The 17456-nt window shown below is 33.0% G+C and overlaps 1 protein-coding gene across 2 annotated transcripts; it reads left to right on the forward strand.

Moving 5' to 3' along the window:
* Positions 1–13398: 13398 nt before the first annotated feature.
* On the forward strand, positions 13399–17086 carry LOC18434212 (FCS-Like Zinc finger 8). 2 transcript variants are annotated; one of them, XM_020667233.2, is made up of 3 exons: positions 13399–13862; positions 14806–15830; positions 16584–17086. In XM_020667233.2, the coding sequence occupies exons 1-3, from the start codon at positions 13860–13862 to the stop codon at positions 16702–16704; spliced, it is 1149 nt and encodes a 382-aa protein (XP_020522892.1). In that variant the 5' UTR covers positions 13399–13859; the 3' UTR covers positions 16705–17086. The 2 variants fall into 2 exon arrangements, with proteins under 2 accessions (XP_020522892.1, XP_011623360.1); XM_011625058.3 differs by having other exon boundaries at positions 13399–13735.
* The last annotated feature ends 370 nt before the right edge of the window (positions 17087–17456 follow it).

Genomic DNA, 17456 nt, shown 5'->3' on the forward strand with positions numbered 1-17456 from the left:
TAATTTTTTTGTTGATCACTATTCACTATGCATAATATAAATACATAACATTAGTATTATTAATACGATATAATATAATATAATATAATATAATATAATATTATATAATATTATATATAATATTTATGTATAATATATAATATTATAACATAAATATTTATTTAGATTAAATATATATTGTGTGTATTTATATTATTATATTATAAATAATATATTTGTTATATTAAATAAATATTATATAATATAATAAATAATAATATAAATTTTATATACATAATATACAAATATCTTATATTGTACTATATATTATATATAATAATACATTATATTATGTTATATATTTATATTTATATGGTTAATATGTAATGTTATCAAACACAGTACCCATAACTTATTTAAACCTTTTAGAACAAAATATTCATATCTTTCAGAAAAACAAACACGCTCTTAAGGATAAAATCCTATATAGTTTAGTGACACTAAAAGTTATAATTAGGGTTTATGAGATCTTTGGTTAATAAGAGGACATATAAATCGTTTTTTCCCTTAGGGTATGTTTGGTTCATGTGTAAATATTTATACAGATAAAGCATTTACATATGTAAACAATTTGCAATAAAATATTTGCATATGCATTTTTTTTCATGTTTGGTAGCACATTTAAAAAACACTCAGTTTCATATGTTTGGTAGCGCTTGGTTGGTGTGAAAATATTTACGCAAAACTTTGACAATATATATATATATATATATATATATATATATATATATATATATATATATATATATATATATATATATAATGTTAAATATATATTATATAATATTTATAAATAATAATATTACTTACTATTAAATTTATAAATATACATTAATTTATATTGTAAATATATATATTGTAAATAGTGAATCTCACGGTGAATAGTAGGTCTGTATGTGAAAACAAATGCACGGGGAATGTTCCCCACCTCCACCTCCATAGGTGTGGTTTCATTTGACTGTGAATTAGATCATTTCATGGGAGATGGTTTTTCATGGTATTTTATTTGTATATGCATTTATACGAACCAAAAAGACGAAAACGCGATATTTCACGGAGAATATTCACGCCCGAACCAAACATATCCTGAATGTTTATACGATTCCAAGGGAAAAAGTTTATATAGAGCCGAGGCTCTAAACAATTAAATTTGAGTTTACTTCAAAAATTTCACTAGAAGAAGTTGTATTGATGCCCAAATATCTTTAAATTTACCATCTAGACATCAAGATGCATGGACATAAGAAAAAAAATGGATTTCAAGTTTCGAAAATAGTGTATTTTGTAGTGCATCTTTAGACAGTCAATTTTCAAGATTTCAAGCTTTCATAGATATATCAATCTATACTATTTTTGAAGCTTTAAACGTTATAAATAAATATGAAAATATAGTTTATGTCTATCACAAATATTTCCAATAGTGAAACCACATTTCTCGATACTATTTGAAAGTAGGCCCTAATTTGATTGTTTAGAGCCTAAGCTCTACACAAACCGCACCCTTCCAACAATACCATCTTGATTGGAACAAGGCAGTAACTGGTCAATTTGGAATTTGGTCCATGTACAAACACAAAAGCCAAAAGATTTCATGCTTTTGAGGGAGCATGCTGTCGTAAAAAATCCTGTTTAGGACTATACTTAGGACCCCAAATTGTAGAGATGCAACATCTTCAAGCCATATGCTACATTTAATTAAAAAAAAATCTACATTTAAATAAAAAAAAAATCCAAATGCATTTTCTATGGGCTTGGAAACAATACTGCCTCAAGATTAAATAGAAACTGTCCAATTCTTTAAGGGTGAGGTTTCAATGTTAGGAAATTCAAAATTAAAATTTTTTCTTTTGAATACAATCTTCTAATGATTTTTAGTTGGTTCTCAAAATTTTGGATAAAAAAAAAAGTCCAAGTTAGCCTTCTGCCGAGAGAGCAAATGTACAGTGTGGTCCTCCCAGAGACCAGGATCACAAGACAAAATGTAGAGCTGGAAAATCAAACGAATTTGCCCTCCTTTTATTAGTCAAATGAAGTTTTATGCCGTCCTTTTAAAGAAATGATAAAAAATTCAAAGAGGAAATCCCACGTTGAACTATGGGAGTTTTCATGGTCATACGGTCACAATTTTTAAATTTGAACTTCAGAGATAAAATACATGGATGCGGAACATAAGGTATTATTTTTATACAAACAATTAACACGTTTGACTGCCAAAGGAGAGACACAATATTTATCTTTGTAAAAAAAAATTGAGTTTTTTTACTAATTATAATAAAAGGAGTTGTTTTATTAATGAATTCAAAAGATATTCTACTATCCTTGGGAGTATCGTGTCCATTTACTCCTTCAGGTAAAACCCCCACCTAGAATTAATTTTAGGACCTTAAATTTTGTGGATGTAGCTTCTTCAACCCATACATCAACATCAATAAAAAATAATAATAAATAATAAATAAAAAAATAAAAAATCATAATTGCACCTTCTATGCATTTAAAGAAAAAAAAAAAGTCTTAGAGATTGAATAGATACTCCAATTTTTAAATGATAAGATCTAAGGTTAAAAAATTCAAATTTCAATGTAACCAAATTTTTATATTGAAAAAAATCCTCCCAAATAAGTCTTCTAACCATGGGAGTAGAAATAAACTATGCTCTTGAGGGACCATAATATACGTGCTCATTAACGGATAAGAGTATCTCGTGATTTTGTAAACATGCCGGTGAGTGCTATGCAGATTTAATTAAGCAAGTGCCTAAATGGTACTAACACAACAAAAAAAAAAAAAACGTGCCTAAGTGGTGGAAATAAGTGGAATCACACAATACCCTATTCTACTCATAAATGGGTGGGTAGGAAAATGGGCTTGTTTATGTACAAGTGGTCGTCCAAATTGTACTTAAATGGGAAAATCTAATAAAGGGATCCTTTTAGACCCACTCATCGGATCGACATCATTCTCTGATCATACATCTCTATTCCATAGTTAAACTATTGTCCAGAAAAGGAACATTACGAGCACCTAATACTTTATCTCGCTCAAAGGGGTTACCATCCAAAATCTCCAGTACACCACCTAATACTTTATCTCGCTGAAAGGGGTTACCATCCAAAATCTCCAGTACACCAATTCTCTACAAAAAGTAACGTCTCTCACTCTGCTCTTAAGGTCTAATAAAAGAACCTTAAGAGCACCTGATACTTTATTTCTCTAGAAGTTTACTTCTTTCTATGCAAAGACCTTTTTGTTTTTTGGGTAATTTTTAGTGAGGATGACGAGCTCCAACCCATTTTTTTTATAAATCCTTAATGATTTTTGAAGGCGTTAGATGATAATGGAATCCTAGACATTAACTAGGGCACAAGTAATGCTACCACTAAGACCCCAACCCCATTCTCGTAAGATAATGAATTTTTTTAAAGTGGTAAGTCAGTGGGGATTTGGGCTTCTACCCTTTGATGAGAACGGAGTCAGAAATCTCATCATGAGGCTCGGCAATACCACCTCCAAAGTCCCAGGCCATTCTCAAAAAGGTATTTGGCCTCCTATCCTTTGATGAGAATGGAGTCAGAAACCTCACTATGACGCTCGACAATTCCACCTCCAAAGTCCCAGGCCATTCTAAAAAAAGGCAACATATTGTACTTAAATTGGCGTGTCAATGGGGATTTAGGACCCTTATCTTTTGATGAGAATAAAATTAGAGACCTCACCCTGGAGCTCGGCAGTACTACCACCAAGGCCCTAAGCCATTCTCTAATAGTGGTAAGTCAATGGGGATATGAGTCCCTACCATTTGATGAGAATGGAGTCAGAGACCTCACCATAAGACTCGGCAATACTACCGCCAAGGCCCCATGCCATTCTTGGTAAAAAGAATAAAAGGTAAGTCAGTGGGGATTTGGGCCCCTATCTTTTCCATCAGTTACCCCAAATAGGAGGACACATATTGCAATGTTTCTCTGAACGAATAACCTCTTTATATAAGAGGCCTTTGTCTTTCTCTTTAGAGGAAGCCTCATTTCCTATAAGATGACCCAACTACACAACACATAATTTCTTTTCATTTTGTTCCTTTGATATATATTAGGAATCCATATCAATTAAGAACTTCCGATTGATTTCCTAAATAACTAGCTAAACTCAACAATATTGATATTAAAATCAATGCCATATAACAAGGGATTTTCTTTTGGCAGTGACTTTTGGATATCAACATATTAACACTCTCAGCCTTGATATCAAAAGTCATTTGCCGGCTACACCAACTCCCATCAAACAACTTTATCTATTTTTCGCTTCTGCGTTTTTGCCAACTAAATCCATTTGTCATTCTTGTTAACGAAAATTGTACTTAATATCATATTTTTTCTACTCAAATAAAAAAACTCAGATGTATTTTCCTTTGTTTAAATGAACAAACCTAGCTTCATAGGGAATCATACTCTCTTAAACTACTTGCTAGTTCTCAACATGAATTTCTAAAACTGGGACTTTAATATCGTATATTTAACTAGCTAGAAACAAAATGGGCGAGTGCCAATCATAATATGAAGATGATAAATAAAGTATAAAAACACATATGCCACAATAATAAAGATTTATGCCCCAACAAGTAGAAATCTACCATCAAAATGAATATTATAGTTTTGGGTTACAAGAAATATGCCTATATCTAAACATAGCAAAATAATAACTTATCTTTTATTCTAAGCTTGCTCTCTAACCGAACAATATTGCAAATCAACTTCCTCACTTCTATCTCTACACCACTACTATACACACTAAGAGTTTTCTCTCTCTAAAAGTGGAAATTATCAACTCAAAACCCATGTAGAGATCCCCTTTCCTATGGCCGTAAAGGGGTGACCCGAGAATGGCGAGGATTATGCCTTCTTTGAGCCCATTATATAGATATCATTGTGGTTTTATCGTTCCTTCCAAAAAACATAATAGCTTATATTTCATTTCTCGCCATTCCATGTACCATTTCTGAATCACCAGGAAAGAGATTTAATTATATTTAGGAAATGGTTTACTAGGGTTGCAACCCTATCAAAATAAGTCTCGCCTCATAACTCATGAAAGTTACAATTAAAGCATTGGAAAACATTTACATTGATAATCTCGGCTTGAGCATTATGGTTATAAAAAAATTAAGATTTTAAGCTCTAAAAACAATATTTCACCCTAAAAATAAGTATTCACATATCCATAAGATCTATACTATTTTTTTAGTTTTATAGTTTATTGTCAGTGTTAAAATTTTGATTTTTATAACAATCATGGATATTTCTGTTTTAAAAAATGATTTCCAAAGAAGGATTTGAAGTGAGGCTTTATTTTGTTTTTAAAAAGCGTAAGCCTTATTGAAACTTCAATATTTAAGGCTATAGATAATCCATATTGGTTGGATCGGTGGAATATGGGTATATAAGATCAATAATTTATGCCTTTGGATAATTTATTCTTTAATATACACCTTTTTCTTTTTGTTTTATGGATTTCTTGGACAAACTTTGCCCTTTATGATGACGTGGCAACTAATAATTATAAAAGGCAGCCAATCAAAATTGGCCTTTTTGCAACAACAAATGATAAAATAAAATAAAAAATTAAGCTTCACCTCTTTGGGTGGAAATACCAAGGAAAATTTTACATACTTTTTAAAGGTTTTACGCTTTCAAAAATACTTTATTTTTTGGCTCCTGCGTTATTCCTTCTCATGTACCTCACACGTGCGGTGGGTCCCATTCTTCATTTATTCCACGTGTCGGTCATGAGATCCGGACCGTCCTTGTGGTTTGATTTATGTCGGAGAATCTTGCATTGGTACCGTCCGATTTCCCCGAGATCCGTGCCAGATTGAGACACGTGTCGGACGGACTTGGATGTGAATATATTGAAAAGCTGGACCAACAAGAAAACAAAAGCGCGTATTTAAAGGAGGAGAGAGAGAATTAATCATGGTTAAATTTTGATGGAGAATTAGCCATGGCTAATTAGCCATAGTTAATCTCCGTTAGTTCGTGGGCCTTTAAGGGTGATGACGTGTGCGCGTCGATGTGACGGCTAAAGTTCGTAACGAGGTCCCATAAACGGAAATCTATATCATGACGGAGAGTAAGCGTTACTATTATGGGATCGTAAGGATACGTTATAATGGAAATGGGAAAACGAAGTAAACAATTAGATATAGAAATGGAAAATTGTTTCATGCGGGTTGAACCACATGACTCTATAAGTGGTCCAAAAAAGTGTAAACCATCCATTTTAAAGATGGATGTAAGTAGGTATTCTATCTAAAAATAATAGAAATTACGGCTCAAATGTTTTTTTACTATAATTATTATTTCTAGTTTTTAAAATTTATTTATTTTACATATTCATGATCTCTATCTTAAAAATTACATGTACTTAACAATTAAGTCCAAAAATCCATCTCAAAAATAGATTTATTAAAAGGGTCACATTTCTACATATGCGGCTGGCCGCATAGAAATCGGGTCCAACATAAATTGAGAATGGTATCGGTATCGGTCGAAACCCCGCTTTCATATTTTTTTGTTTTGTTTTTTTTTTTAGATCAACGATTTAGACCAACTTAAATTGTTGATTTGGCGATTCGATATAGAACTGAAGGGTTGACGATCTACTTACCAATTTGGGTTCCATGTGACTACTATTTTGGATTGGAAAAGGTTAGCATGAGGTTTAGGCTAGGATAAAAAGAAAATTATCAAAAAACTCTCAAATTGATCATTTTTTACAGCAAAAATCATGAATTTGAAAGAAAAACGGAGTCATAGTTGGACTACCTATTTTCCAATAATGGAGCTTCAAATTCCATCATGAAGGTTGCTAGCAACTGGGATTATAATCCAGACAGGGTTTCAGGGTGTAGGTCTACCTTTCATCGTAAAGACAAGGTCGTACACTAACCCCATCATTTTGGAATGGGTGTGGTTTCTATACGGTTGTAACTTTAAACAATTCAATTAAGGGGCACCTCCAAAGTTTATCATAATATGTAATTTATTGTAAAAAAATCTTAGAATTATCTTAAAATCTATTTTTATATCTAATAAAAAAAATTTAAATTAAAAAAATGGTTAAAATCAAGTAGATCTATAAATATATGAAAATCTTGAAAATGGATAGTTTAGATAATGTATTATAGGATGCATTATTTTTTTTACTCAAAAATTTTGTTTTTATCATATTTATACCTCTCGATGTTAAGACGATCGATTAGAGTGTTTTTCAACATTAAAACAATATTTCGGATAGATTTTTAGATGCATATGTGATTATACATTTTTATATTGCAACCTTATATACACTTTTGTGATTATACATTTTTATATTGCAACCTTATATACACTTTTGATGATGATAATGATATCCTATAATGACTATCATTTATCGTCATTTACTATGTCCCCGTCCCCGTCCCTTCTCTGACTTGACGGTTTTCTTCCATACGTAGTTACGCCTTCATCAGGTAACGGATGGGGAAGACAATAGTAACGGGCCGTTATGTACACTAACTGTTTGGAAGCAAAGGGCGTTAACGGTAAACGGATGGCCATCAACCGTTATTCAATGGCGCGCTTATGGGGATTAAAGGACGAGAGGTTTGACGATTAACCCTGATTAAGGACCCCTAAATGTGCATAATTACCCTTCTTTCTATAAACTTTTTATAGAACGAAAGTTGATGTTATTTTAATGTTTTTGGTGGAGGAGAATGCACCACTACATCATGAATTGAATATCCTAATAATAATCAATTGAATCAAATAAATAGGTTCTAATTAGAAATTGATTAAGTATTTTAAAGTTAATCAAATAGATTAAAGTTAAGTAGTCATATTGTCATTGTTGACAAAAAATGGCCCCCAACCAAACAAAATGAATAATTTGCATTTTATTTATAGGAATTGCGTGCCCTTCGCATTTTGTGCACTGAGGTCGGAGGTCGGAGTCACTTTTAGCTGTGAGATATGAAATCGGGTTGCTGGGGATATTGTCGTATTATTGCATAACTTTTGACAAGAAAGATTTTTCACTCATCACGCTCGATCAATGTCATATTATTAACCACCCAATTGGACATTTAACGACCCCTAATGATGATTAAGATAAATGGTCTTATTATATACCCTCAATTTTTTTGATACAAGTGCATTTTTTTATTTATTTTTGCCTAACTTCTTGTAAGCATTAGTAGGGGTCAATGTTCACAATTACATGTTGCCATCATCTTTTACTCAAATATATTTACTTCATGCCGAAGAAAGTAAAGAAACCCGTGAATAAAAAAGCTCCAAGGGTGTGTTTGACAACTAGAAGTTGGAAAATTGGGAAGCACCAGAGTCTATGAGAGCATTTGTATACTATGAGAGCATTTAGAACATGGATTGTATATTATGAGAGCATTTGTTTTTTGTAAAAAGATGTCACAATTATTTTTAGCCATCGGATGTGAAATCCAACGGATGAAAGTATGTTACAACTTTCGAGAAATTATATTTTGGACTATGTACCTAAACAATGACATATCTTGAACCACTTGATTTCAAATCTAATGGTCAACAATGATTGTCACCTCCTTATATCAAAAGTAAATAGTCTCATAGTATAAATTTTTTTTAGAATAATATATTTGATAATTTGTCAGAAAGTCTAAAGGACCATGAAACCTATGTTTAATAAACTTGGAAGTTTCATACTTGGAGTATTTCAGTCTTGAGATTGTGTATGAGTATTTCAATATCCGTCTCTTTGTACATATGATTAACCTAAAATTCTGATTATTAATATGCCATCCATACGTACCTATGAAAAATATTTTGAAAATAAAATTAAAAAAATACCAATAAAGTTTTTGGGCCTTTTGGTCATTTTATTTTTTGTGAATTGTTTTTCTTTTTATGAGCCTTAATTAGCAAATTTACCCTCAAATTTTCATCTTGAGTAGATTAAAAAATAAAATATTCCATTCTCATTCAATGAGAAGCTCACTCTAACATTGGAGGCATGGAGGCGAGCACTTCCCATTTTCAACAAGTGTGCATTTTCAAGTACCATGCAATTCTTGATTATCAAACCACGAACTGCTACAACATCTTGGAAGTTATAGCTTTTGGCGCCGAAACTTCCAATTGTTAAACACTCCCTTAAAGAAATGTACAACTAATTATTTGACGGTTTGATTTGATGTCACTTTGGTCATTGACTTATTTTATTTAAAATGATATGGAATTTGACAAGCATATTTCTTCTTCTAAAATTGACTTATTCATGAATGTGAAAAAAGTTTATAATCGAAACAAGTTTATACATTATCTGGTTTAGGTGCGTCCCTTGATGCATGTGCATCCCCCCCTTCCAAAAATCAATATTAGAGACGAATTAAAACTGCAAAAGTCTATTATTTTGACAACCACAATTTCGAAAATTGAGAAGAAATGAACTTTTGAGTTTCGAAAGTGATCCATCGTTGTTTATTTTATTTTATTTTTACCTAGTTTCAATTCGCATATAAATTTAGAGAAAACTTCACAAATTCGAATCCTTTCCCTAAATCTTACCTTAGAAACATATATAAATTTAGAGAAAAATCATTTTGCCAATATTGGAAAATGCCCACTAAAAGTGGATGCCTTTCGAAATTTGATCGATTGGGAGTCAGTTGGCTATTACCAATCTACAAGGTTGGGTGCAGTCTTACCAGTATTATTGCATTGAATCCCATAAGAACTTTGAAGTTAAGCATGCTTTGACAAGAATAGGACTAGGATGGATGACCTCTTGGGAAGTCCTTGTGGTCGCCACTTTCTTTTAAGAAAAGGGGTTGGGATCGTGGTGGTGGGACCCCCATACCCTGGTCACCACGTAGTTTCCATTTCCATTAACACCACCTCACTAACACCTTAAAAAAACTAATTCTTAAACTATTTAAAAAACGGGTAGGGACCTATCTTATCTTCGCCCACTAAATTATTAAAAAAAAAAAAAGTCAAAAAGTTTCTCATGTAATATTCCTATATTATTCCTTTTGCTCCTATTTCTTTCTTCTACTTTAATTATCACTGTTTGCATAATCCATCGTTTCCTTCTTTTGGATTACATATTTGAGAAATTTTCAAGCAAAACACAAAGGCAAAAAAGATATTGTACTTTCACGAGACTAAACTGTCAATTTACTTCCTCAGCTAAAATCCAATTTGAAATTAATTTTAAGACCCCAAATTTTGGGGATGTAACCTCTTCAAGTCATAGACTAATCCCAACCCGAAAAAAAAAAAAAAAACAAAACCTAATTGCACTCTCTATGCGCTCGACAAAAATAATATCTGAAGAATGAATATAGACAGTCAAATTTTTAGAGAGTGAGATCTAAGTGTTAGAGATCTCAAAATTCAAATTCTCTTCTTTTGAAAGTAATCATCTAGTAGTTCTTAAATGATTCCCCAAATTCAGACCTAAAAAATCTCCCAAAGTGGGTACTTTAACCGAGGAAGTAGATGTACAGTATGTTCTTACGGGAGCATAGTACAGTAGGAGCACAGTGTACATGATCAAAACAAATACGTGGACAAGAAATTTAGGAATGAAATGTGTTTCTATTTAAGAACACACCAATTGCGTGGGAATCTTTTTGGTTCAGTTTAAAAAGGTGCATGAAAACTATATTCACTAAAATAGGGATTAAGTACCACTTTCCTCTTGCTTAACAACTTACTAAAACAGACTTACATGTCAGAAAATTTATTTGTAAAGAACAGATCAGCAATATTACAAAGCTATTATCGATTTGGCATTTGATACCTTTGGTTGTTAATTATGAAGCATTTTACTTATTCAAAGGAAAAAAAAAGTTAATTGATTTATAAAAAAAGTATTAATTTATTCGTATATCATCCTCTCGTGGTCGTCTCAGATGTAATACCTACTTAGGAGTATTTTTTTTATCTAAAATTTTGAGATTCAATTTAGAATCAATATAAGAGGATTTTGAAGAGAAAAATGTTGAGTCTCAAAGTATACTTAGATCGGACTGTCTAAAAAGTTGGACAATCTCTGTTCAATCTAACAATATTATCTTTTCAAGAGCATTCCAACGTCTATTATTTATTTATTTGTTTGTTTAATTTTTTAGGTTGGTATCCGGGTTGAGGAGGTTACAACTAAAAAAAATTTAAAAATACTCCTAGATAGGGTTTGAACAGTCGGGGCATATACCCGAGGAACATATAATCGTTTAGTGGAAAAGTATACTCCACAATGATTTATGCATTCAAATTTTAGGGAAAGTGAAGCTAATATTCCCCTTTTTTTTTGGCATTATAAATGTATCCCCAATATGTTGTAATTTATGGTCATATCCTGCTTTTTTTTATTTTTTATTGCCAATGGTTCTGACTTTCAAAATCCGAACCAAATGTATTAACAAACTGGTTCGAAAATTGTAATTCCAAACAGGTCTTCCTTCCACATATTCGGATTTTCAAAACCAGAACCCCAATCCTCACCTTGCATAACCCATCTCTTCTCCCTATTTCTTTTTTTTTTTTTTTTTTCAAAAACCAGTTTGGAATTATATTTTTCTAATTAATTGTGTTAATACTTCCAGCTCGATTTTGAAAGTCCCAACCAATGACATTTTGAGGGGGGTAAAAAGCAACAACGATATGAGCGTAAATCACAAAATGTTGGGGATAGATTTTTTAATTCTAAAAGTTGTTGAGATATTGGCGTAAATTTCCATAAAATTATGAAACACATAATTTTAAATGCTCTTTTTACCATTAACAGTCCATCTCTTAATTGGAGGAAGTTTAACAATTATCGAATTTCACTATTTTTGGTGAAAAATATAACAATAACGTACACTACATACAACTTTATCCATTTATTGGGAAAACAAACGGCTAAGATGAGCCGTTCCTCCTCCCCATTCGATTGGTGCCCCGGGAGGCGGCATAAACAGTTCATCTCAACCGTCCTTGACGATTGAGATTGCATTATAAAATGGCATGTTTGAGTGTGGTTTATATCAAGTTGCGATGTTATTTGTAGAAAAAAGGTTGTAATATTCTACGTCATTTATTTTAATCAGACGCATAAAAAAACGAACACATCTTTTGAGATAGTATTAAATCTGTACCATCTAAATGAAGTGGACAATATAGGTCAATGTTATCATGATTAATCGCCCATTAAACCGATGAGGGTTTTGGTCCAATCAAAATTGATCCAACCGTTAATCGAATTGATTTTGTCGATGCTTAAAAAAAAAAGAAAGAAAGTTTGATAAAATTATTTGAAAATATAAAATATATATACAAATTTTTTCTAACTTTATATAACTAGTCGAACCGGTCAAAATTAGCTAGTTCCACTAGTCAAAACCGATCAAACATCGATTCTCACTTATTTTCAACAAAACCTAATTTTTTCTTTAAACCAAATTAGTCAAGATACTATTTGACGATCTAATTGGTAGGATCACCGGATCGATTCATTGCATCCTTATATCAACGTAGGGCTATTAATGGGCCGGGCAGCCCAACCTTAAAAAGAATAGGACCTAGGCCCGACGGCCGAGCCAGCCAAAGCCGGAGCTCGCCCAACTCGACATAGCCTGAATCTTTTTTATCCTTGTTTTTTTTCTTATTATTTTTCCAATTGTTTTGGCCTAGTCTTCTTGGGACAATGGCCGGGCCATGCCCCGAATGACCCCACCTGTTTGCCATCCTTACTTCTATCCGTGCGGTTGCAACTCAAAAGGATTTTTTTAAAGAGGATTTTATTGTATATTACGAAAGTGTCTAGGGATATTTATGTAAAAAAAAGTAAATTAACTATAGTTACAAGCCAAATCAACCATAGTTAATTCACCTGTCCTTGTCTGACTATGTTCAGAGAAACGGAAAAAGGGTAAAAAAGATAAAAAAAGCCAAAAATCAGTAATACAAAATCACAGGCTTTGAGCGTGGCCCCACCAATTAATGTACCTAGAAACCCCAAATATTTCCATAAATATCCATACTACTCTTAAAGGCTAAATGTCTTCATTTGCCCTTGCTTTTCTGCAGAAATAACCGAAGCACTCCTGCTAATTTTGTTAATTCCCATGCCTTCTGCAAACTGAATTACACTTAGACTAATTCAGATATTTTTCAAAGATTTAGGGGTATTTCTTGAAACTCGCTCCTAGGAAGCTCATTCATGAGTTTTGGACTTTTATCCAAATTCTGGGGTGGATTAGGGATACTTTCGATATTGTTGAGAGAAAAATGGTTTATTGTGTACTCTCTCTAGACTGCATTTTTCATTAAACAGTATTCATCGCATAGGCGATGGTGAGGAAGGAGCTCGCTGATTTTGATGCAGAGCGAGAAAGAGCTCCGAGGACAAGAGAGAGACTGTGTGTTTAGTGAGAGAAAGGGCAGTCAAGAGTAGAGAGAGAAAGTTATATTGAGTTATAGAGAGAGAAAGAGCAGTGAAGTGTAAAGATTATAGAGAGAGATACAAAGGGAGTGTTAGAGAGAGAAAGAGTGCTCCACAAGCCTCAGCAAAGATCCTATTTTACTACATTTGGGCATCTCTAGCACAGAGTGTGTGGCCTTTCATTTTTCCTTTCTGATTCCTGTGACTGCAGTCTCTGGTTTCAGTGCTCTCTCAGGTCCTTGCCCCTTCAGTCACGAATAGAGTTTTCAGTTTTCAATCTGAGAAATGCCTAATTGATGTTATTTTCATATTCGGCTTTTGTTTTTCCAATCTGTTATTTCTCTTGAAACATCTATGTAATGGTATGTTGAATGCTGGTTTCTGACCATATATTGTGCACTGTTAGTTTTGTAACCATATCTGCATTTTGGGTTTTCTTTTTTAATTATCTAACAGGAATTATCTTTTGATGATACTTGTCAATGATATTTTCATGTTTGATTTTCATCATATAATCTAGTCTCCCTTCTTTCTTTTTTTTTTTTTTTTTTTTTTTTTGTGATTTTTTATATTGGGTTTCTGTATTTTGTATTTTATTTTTTTTAGTATGTAAGATTGGTTCTCTTCCTCTCAGAGATATTCCAATGTTGGGTTAATGTTACACAGTTAGAATAAAAGTTCCTGTTCCTTGAAATGTTCTTCATATCATTATGGCCTTGATCATGTAATCTGATTTTTTTTTTAATTTCCTTCTCTCTAGTTATATTTTCATGTTTGGGTATTCATATTTCAATCAGGATATGAAAAAATCACTTTGATGGTTTTTTTTTTTATGCTGGTTTTTTACATTTGATTTTGGGTCTTTTAGTGAAGTGATTTTTGTTTTTTACTATATATTCTTGTTGATCTTTGATCGTTATCATTTAAAACTGGGTTTTCATAGAATGATTAAACTGGGTTTTTTCATTGAATGATTAACTGGGTTTTCATAGAATGATTAAACTGGGTTTTTTCATTGAATGATTAACTGGGTTTTCATTGAATGATTAAACTGGATTTTTTCATTGAATGATTAACTGGGTTTTTCATACAATGATATTCATGATATAATCATAGTGGTTTCTGATCATATGTTTCCATTGATTTTGTGTATTTTTTTTAAGGCATTTTCTACCATTTTTTTATGGTGGATTTTAGTTACACAATCTGAGCTTTTTTTCAATGGAAACCAACTCAATGATAATTTTCATTGCGATTGTTGATCATCAGTACCCTTATTCACCCAATCCATGGTTGTATTTACAGGAAAGCTTTGATCTTTCGGCCAAAATAATGGTGGAAAAGGGGACCAAACCATTCATGAGAGACCAAACCAGCTCCTCTGTTTCATCTGATGGGTCAGTAGTACATAGAACAAAGAGCAACTCATTTTTCACTCTTCCAGGCCTCTTTGTAGGTTTGAACACAAAGCTTCCATCAGACATTGATTCAATAAGAAGCCCCACTTCTCCTTTAGAGCCCAGAACATTCTCTGGGAACCCATTTTGGTCCCCAAGATCAGGCCCTGATGGCCATGGCCTTCAAAGCCATGCCAAGATTTGGGGTGACTCCAAAGGGGTTGGTCTTGGAATTGTTGATTCTCTCTCTCTAGAAAAAGATCCAATTAAGGGGGTCTCAGACTCTAAAAATATACTTCTTGGTTCACAGTTAAGGACTGCTATACCTATTTCTTCTAGTCAGGATCATAAACAGAGTAAAAACACTTCTCTTGGTTCTCAAAGTCCTAAATCATTGCCTAACTATGTTATCTCACCTCACAAAAAGATCATGTCAAATTATTTCAATTTGAGGTCTTCTCAATTATTGCAAGATTCAGGCTCTGATCAATGCCTTGAACGTGGAGAACCAAGATCTGGTTTTCTGGATTCAGGCAAACCTTTGCCACAATCCGGCATGTGTCACTCTGGTTCAGAGGTGAATCTCAGCAATCCTCAGCTGGATTCTTCATTTCGTGAATTGGGCTCTCCTAAATTAGGCATGGGAACCAAGATAAGCTTCGATTGTTGTAATGGGTTTCTCTCTCCTAGCGATTTCGAGCTCTCTGAGGATTACACACGTGTGATTTCTCATGGTCCAAACCCTAAAACAAAGCACATTTTTGGTGATCGTGTTTTTGAGTGTGACACAGTGGAGTTGCCTGATGGCAAGCCTGAGATTTGGGAGGCAAAGCTCTCCACAATCTCTTCAAGCTATCCATCCAATGAGATTTTGAGCTTTTGTTATGCTTGCAAGAAGAAACTTGGAAATGGCAAAGACATCTACATTTACAGGTCACTCTCTCCCCGCTAAATTAGGCCTCCTAGTTTACTTTATATGCAGTGGTTCAGCTTTTCCTTTTCTCTGAATTGTCTTTTCTGATATAAACATGGAGAGCAATGCAATTGTTTATTTTGGTATGATGGGTGTGGTATTGATACATAAAAATGATGAATTGGAAAATATCTCATATACTAAGTAAACATTGTTAGTGGATGGTTGCCTTTCTCTCACCCCAAAGCTTACTAGAGATCATCAAATATACATGTTCTTGTCCTATATTCTTCCTTGTTCTACTTCCTTGTTCTCTTATTTGAAAAAGTTAGGCATCAAGTTGCATCAACAGTGCAGACAAATAGAGACCACTCTTTTCCTATTTTCATTAATAGTGAGAGTGGGGCCTCAAAATAGACCAGGCTAAAGTATAACCATTTGCATTTCATAAAATGTTCTTCCCCAAAAACCATGTCCCATTTCATAAAATGGCTATAGAGTCCCGACTCTTTTTAGAAAAGATCTAATAAAATGAATATTTGTAATATAAATTTCCTTCTACAACTATGTGAACATCCATTGCTTCAAATTCTAAGAAATGATCTGTAAATTATGATTATTTATCATAGAAATTTCTTCTATAATTTATTTCTGAATACACCCTTGCCCTCTTTCAGTTTTTTAGGAAATGATCTGAAAATATGATTATTATCATTTACGCCCTTCAGTAAGTATGTCTGAACTCTCTCTCTTTCTCTGCATTCTTTGTGCAGAGGTGAGAAAGCATTTTGTAGCTGCCAATGTCGTAATGAACAGATTATGGTGGACGAGAGAATGGAAAAAGAACCAATAGCCCATTCTTCTCCTCCTTCAAAACCAACTAGCAAGGCTTAGAACTTCTCAACTGGAATAGTCGCCACATAAAAAGAGGCCCATCTTCATGCCCATACCACTCCAGAAAGGGATGAGATTTGCCGAGGTAAACAGTTTGGTCATCTGTCCTTCAAGTGCTGTATATATAAATCCTTTGCAGCCACAGATGACTTTTTTTTTGTAAATTTTTCTGTTTACGTGATGTACTCTGGAAATCTGGGGATGACAATGGGGCAATCTTGGAGAGACTTTTTTTGATAATATTAGTGTTTACTTTTTCGATAATTTGAGTCTTCTCTGTTATAATTTTGATCAGTAAGAGCACTGGCTATTGTGCGTTTTTTCTCAATGTTTTTGGCTTGAGATTATGTATGGCCCGATAAATATATTCATAATTGGACAATGCTGGCCTCACAGATTTGATCCATGTTCTTATGGTTGTTTCTGATTTTTATGACTGATGTGTTCTCCAAGTTCCTCTGATTTTTACCCTTCCCAATCTCTCTCTCTCTCTCTCTCTCTCTCTCTCTCTCTCTCATGTTTACTTTTACAGGTAATGACCATCTTTTCCCCCAACATTGTATTGCAAGAAAAACTTATTTTACTTCCTATTAGACATGATCCATAATTAAGTGTACAACTTGTTTTGTAGTCTGAATTTTCAGTTGCAGGAAATTTAATTAACCATATGGATTTACGATACTTCCGGATAATGAATCTTACTTTACCTATGTTGATTCACATGTTAATAGTAGTTCTAATCTGGGTTTTAA

This window comes from Amborella trichopoda, chromosome 5 (assembly GCF_054954075.1).
Source record: "Amborella trichopoda isolate Santa Cruz 75 chromosome 5, AtrichopodaSantaCruz75HAP2 v2.0, whole genome shotgun sequence".
NCBI classification, from domain to species: domain Eukaryota; kingdom Viridiplantae; phylum Streptophyta; class Magnoliopsida; order Amborellales; family Amborellaceae; genus Amborella; species Amborella trichopoda.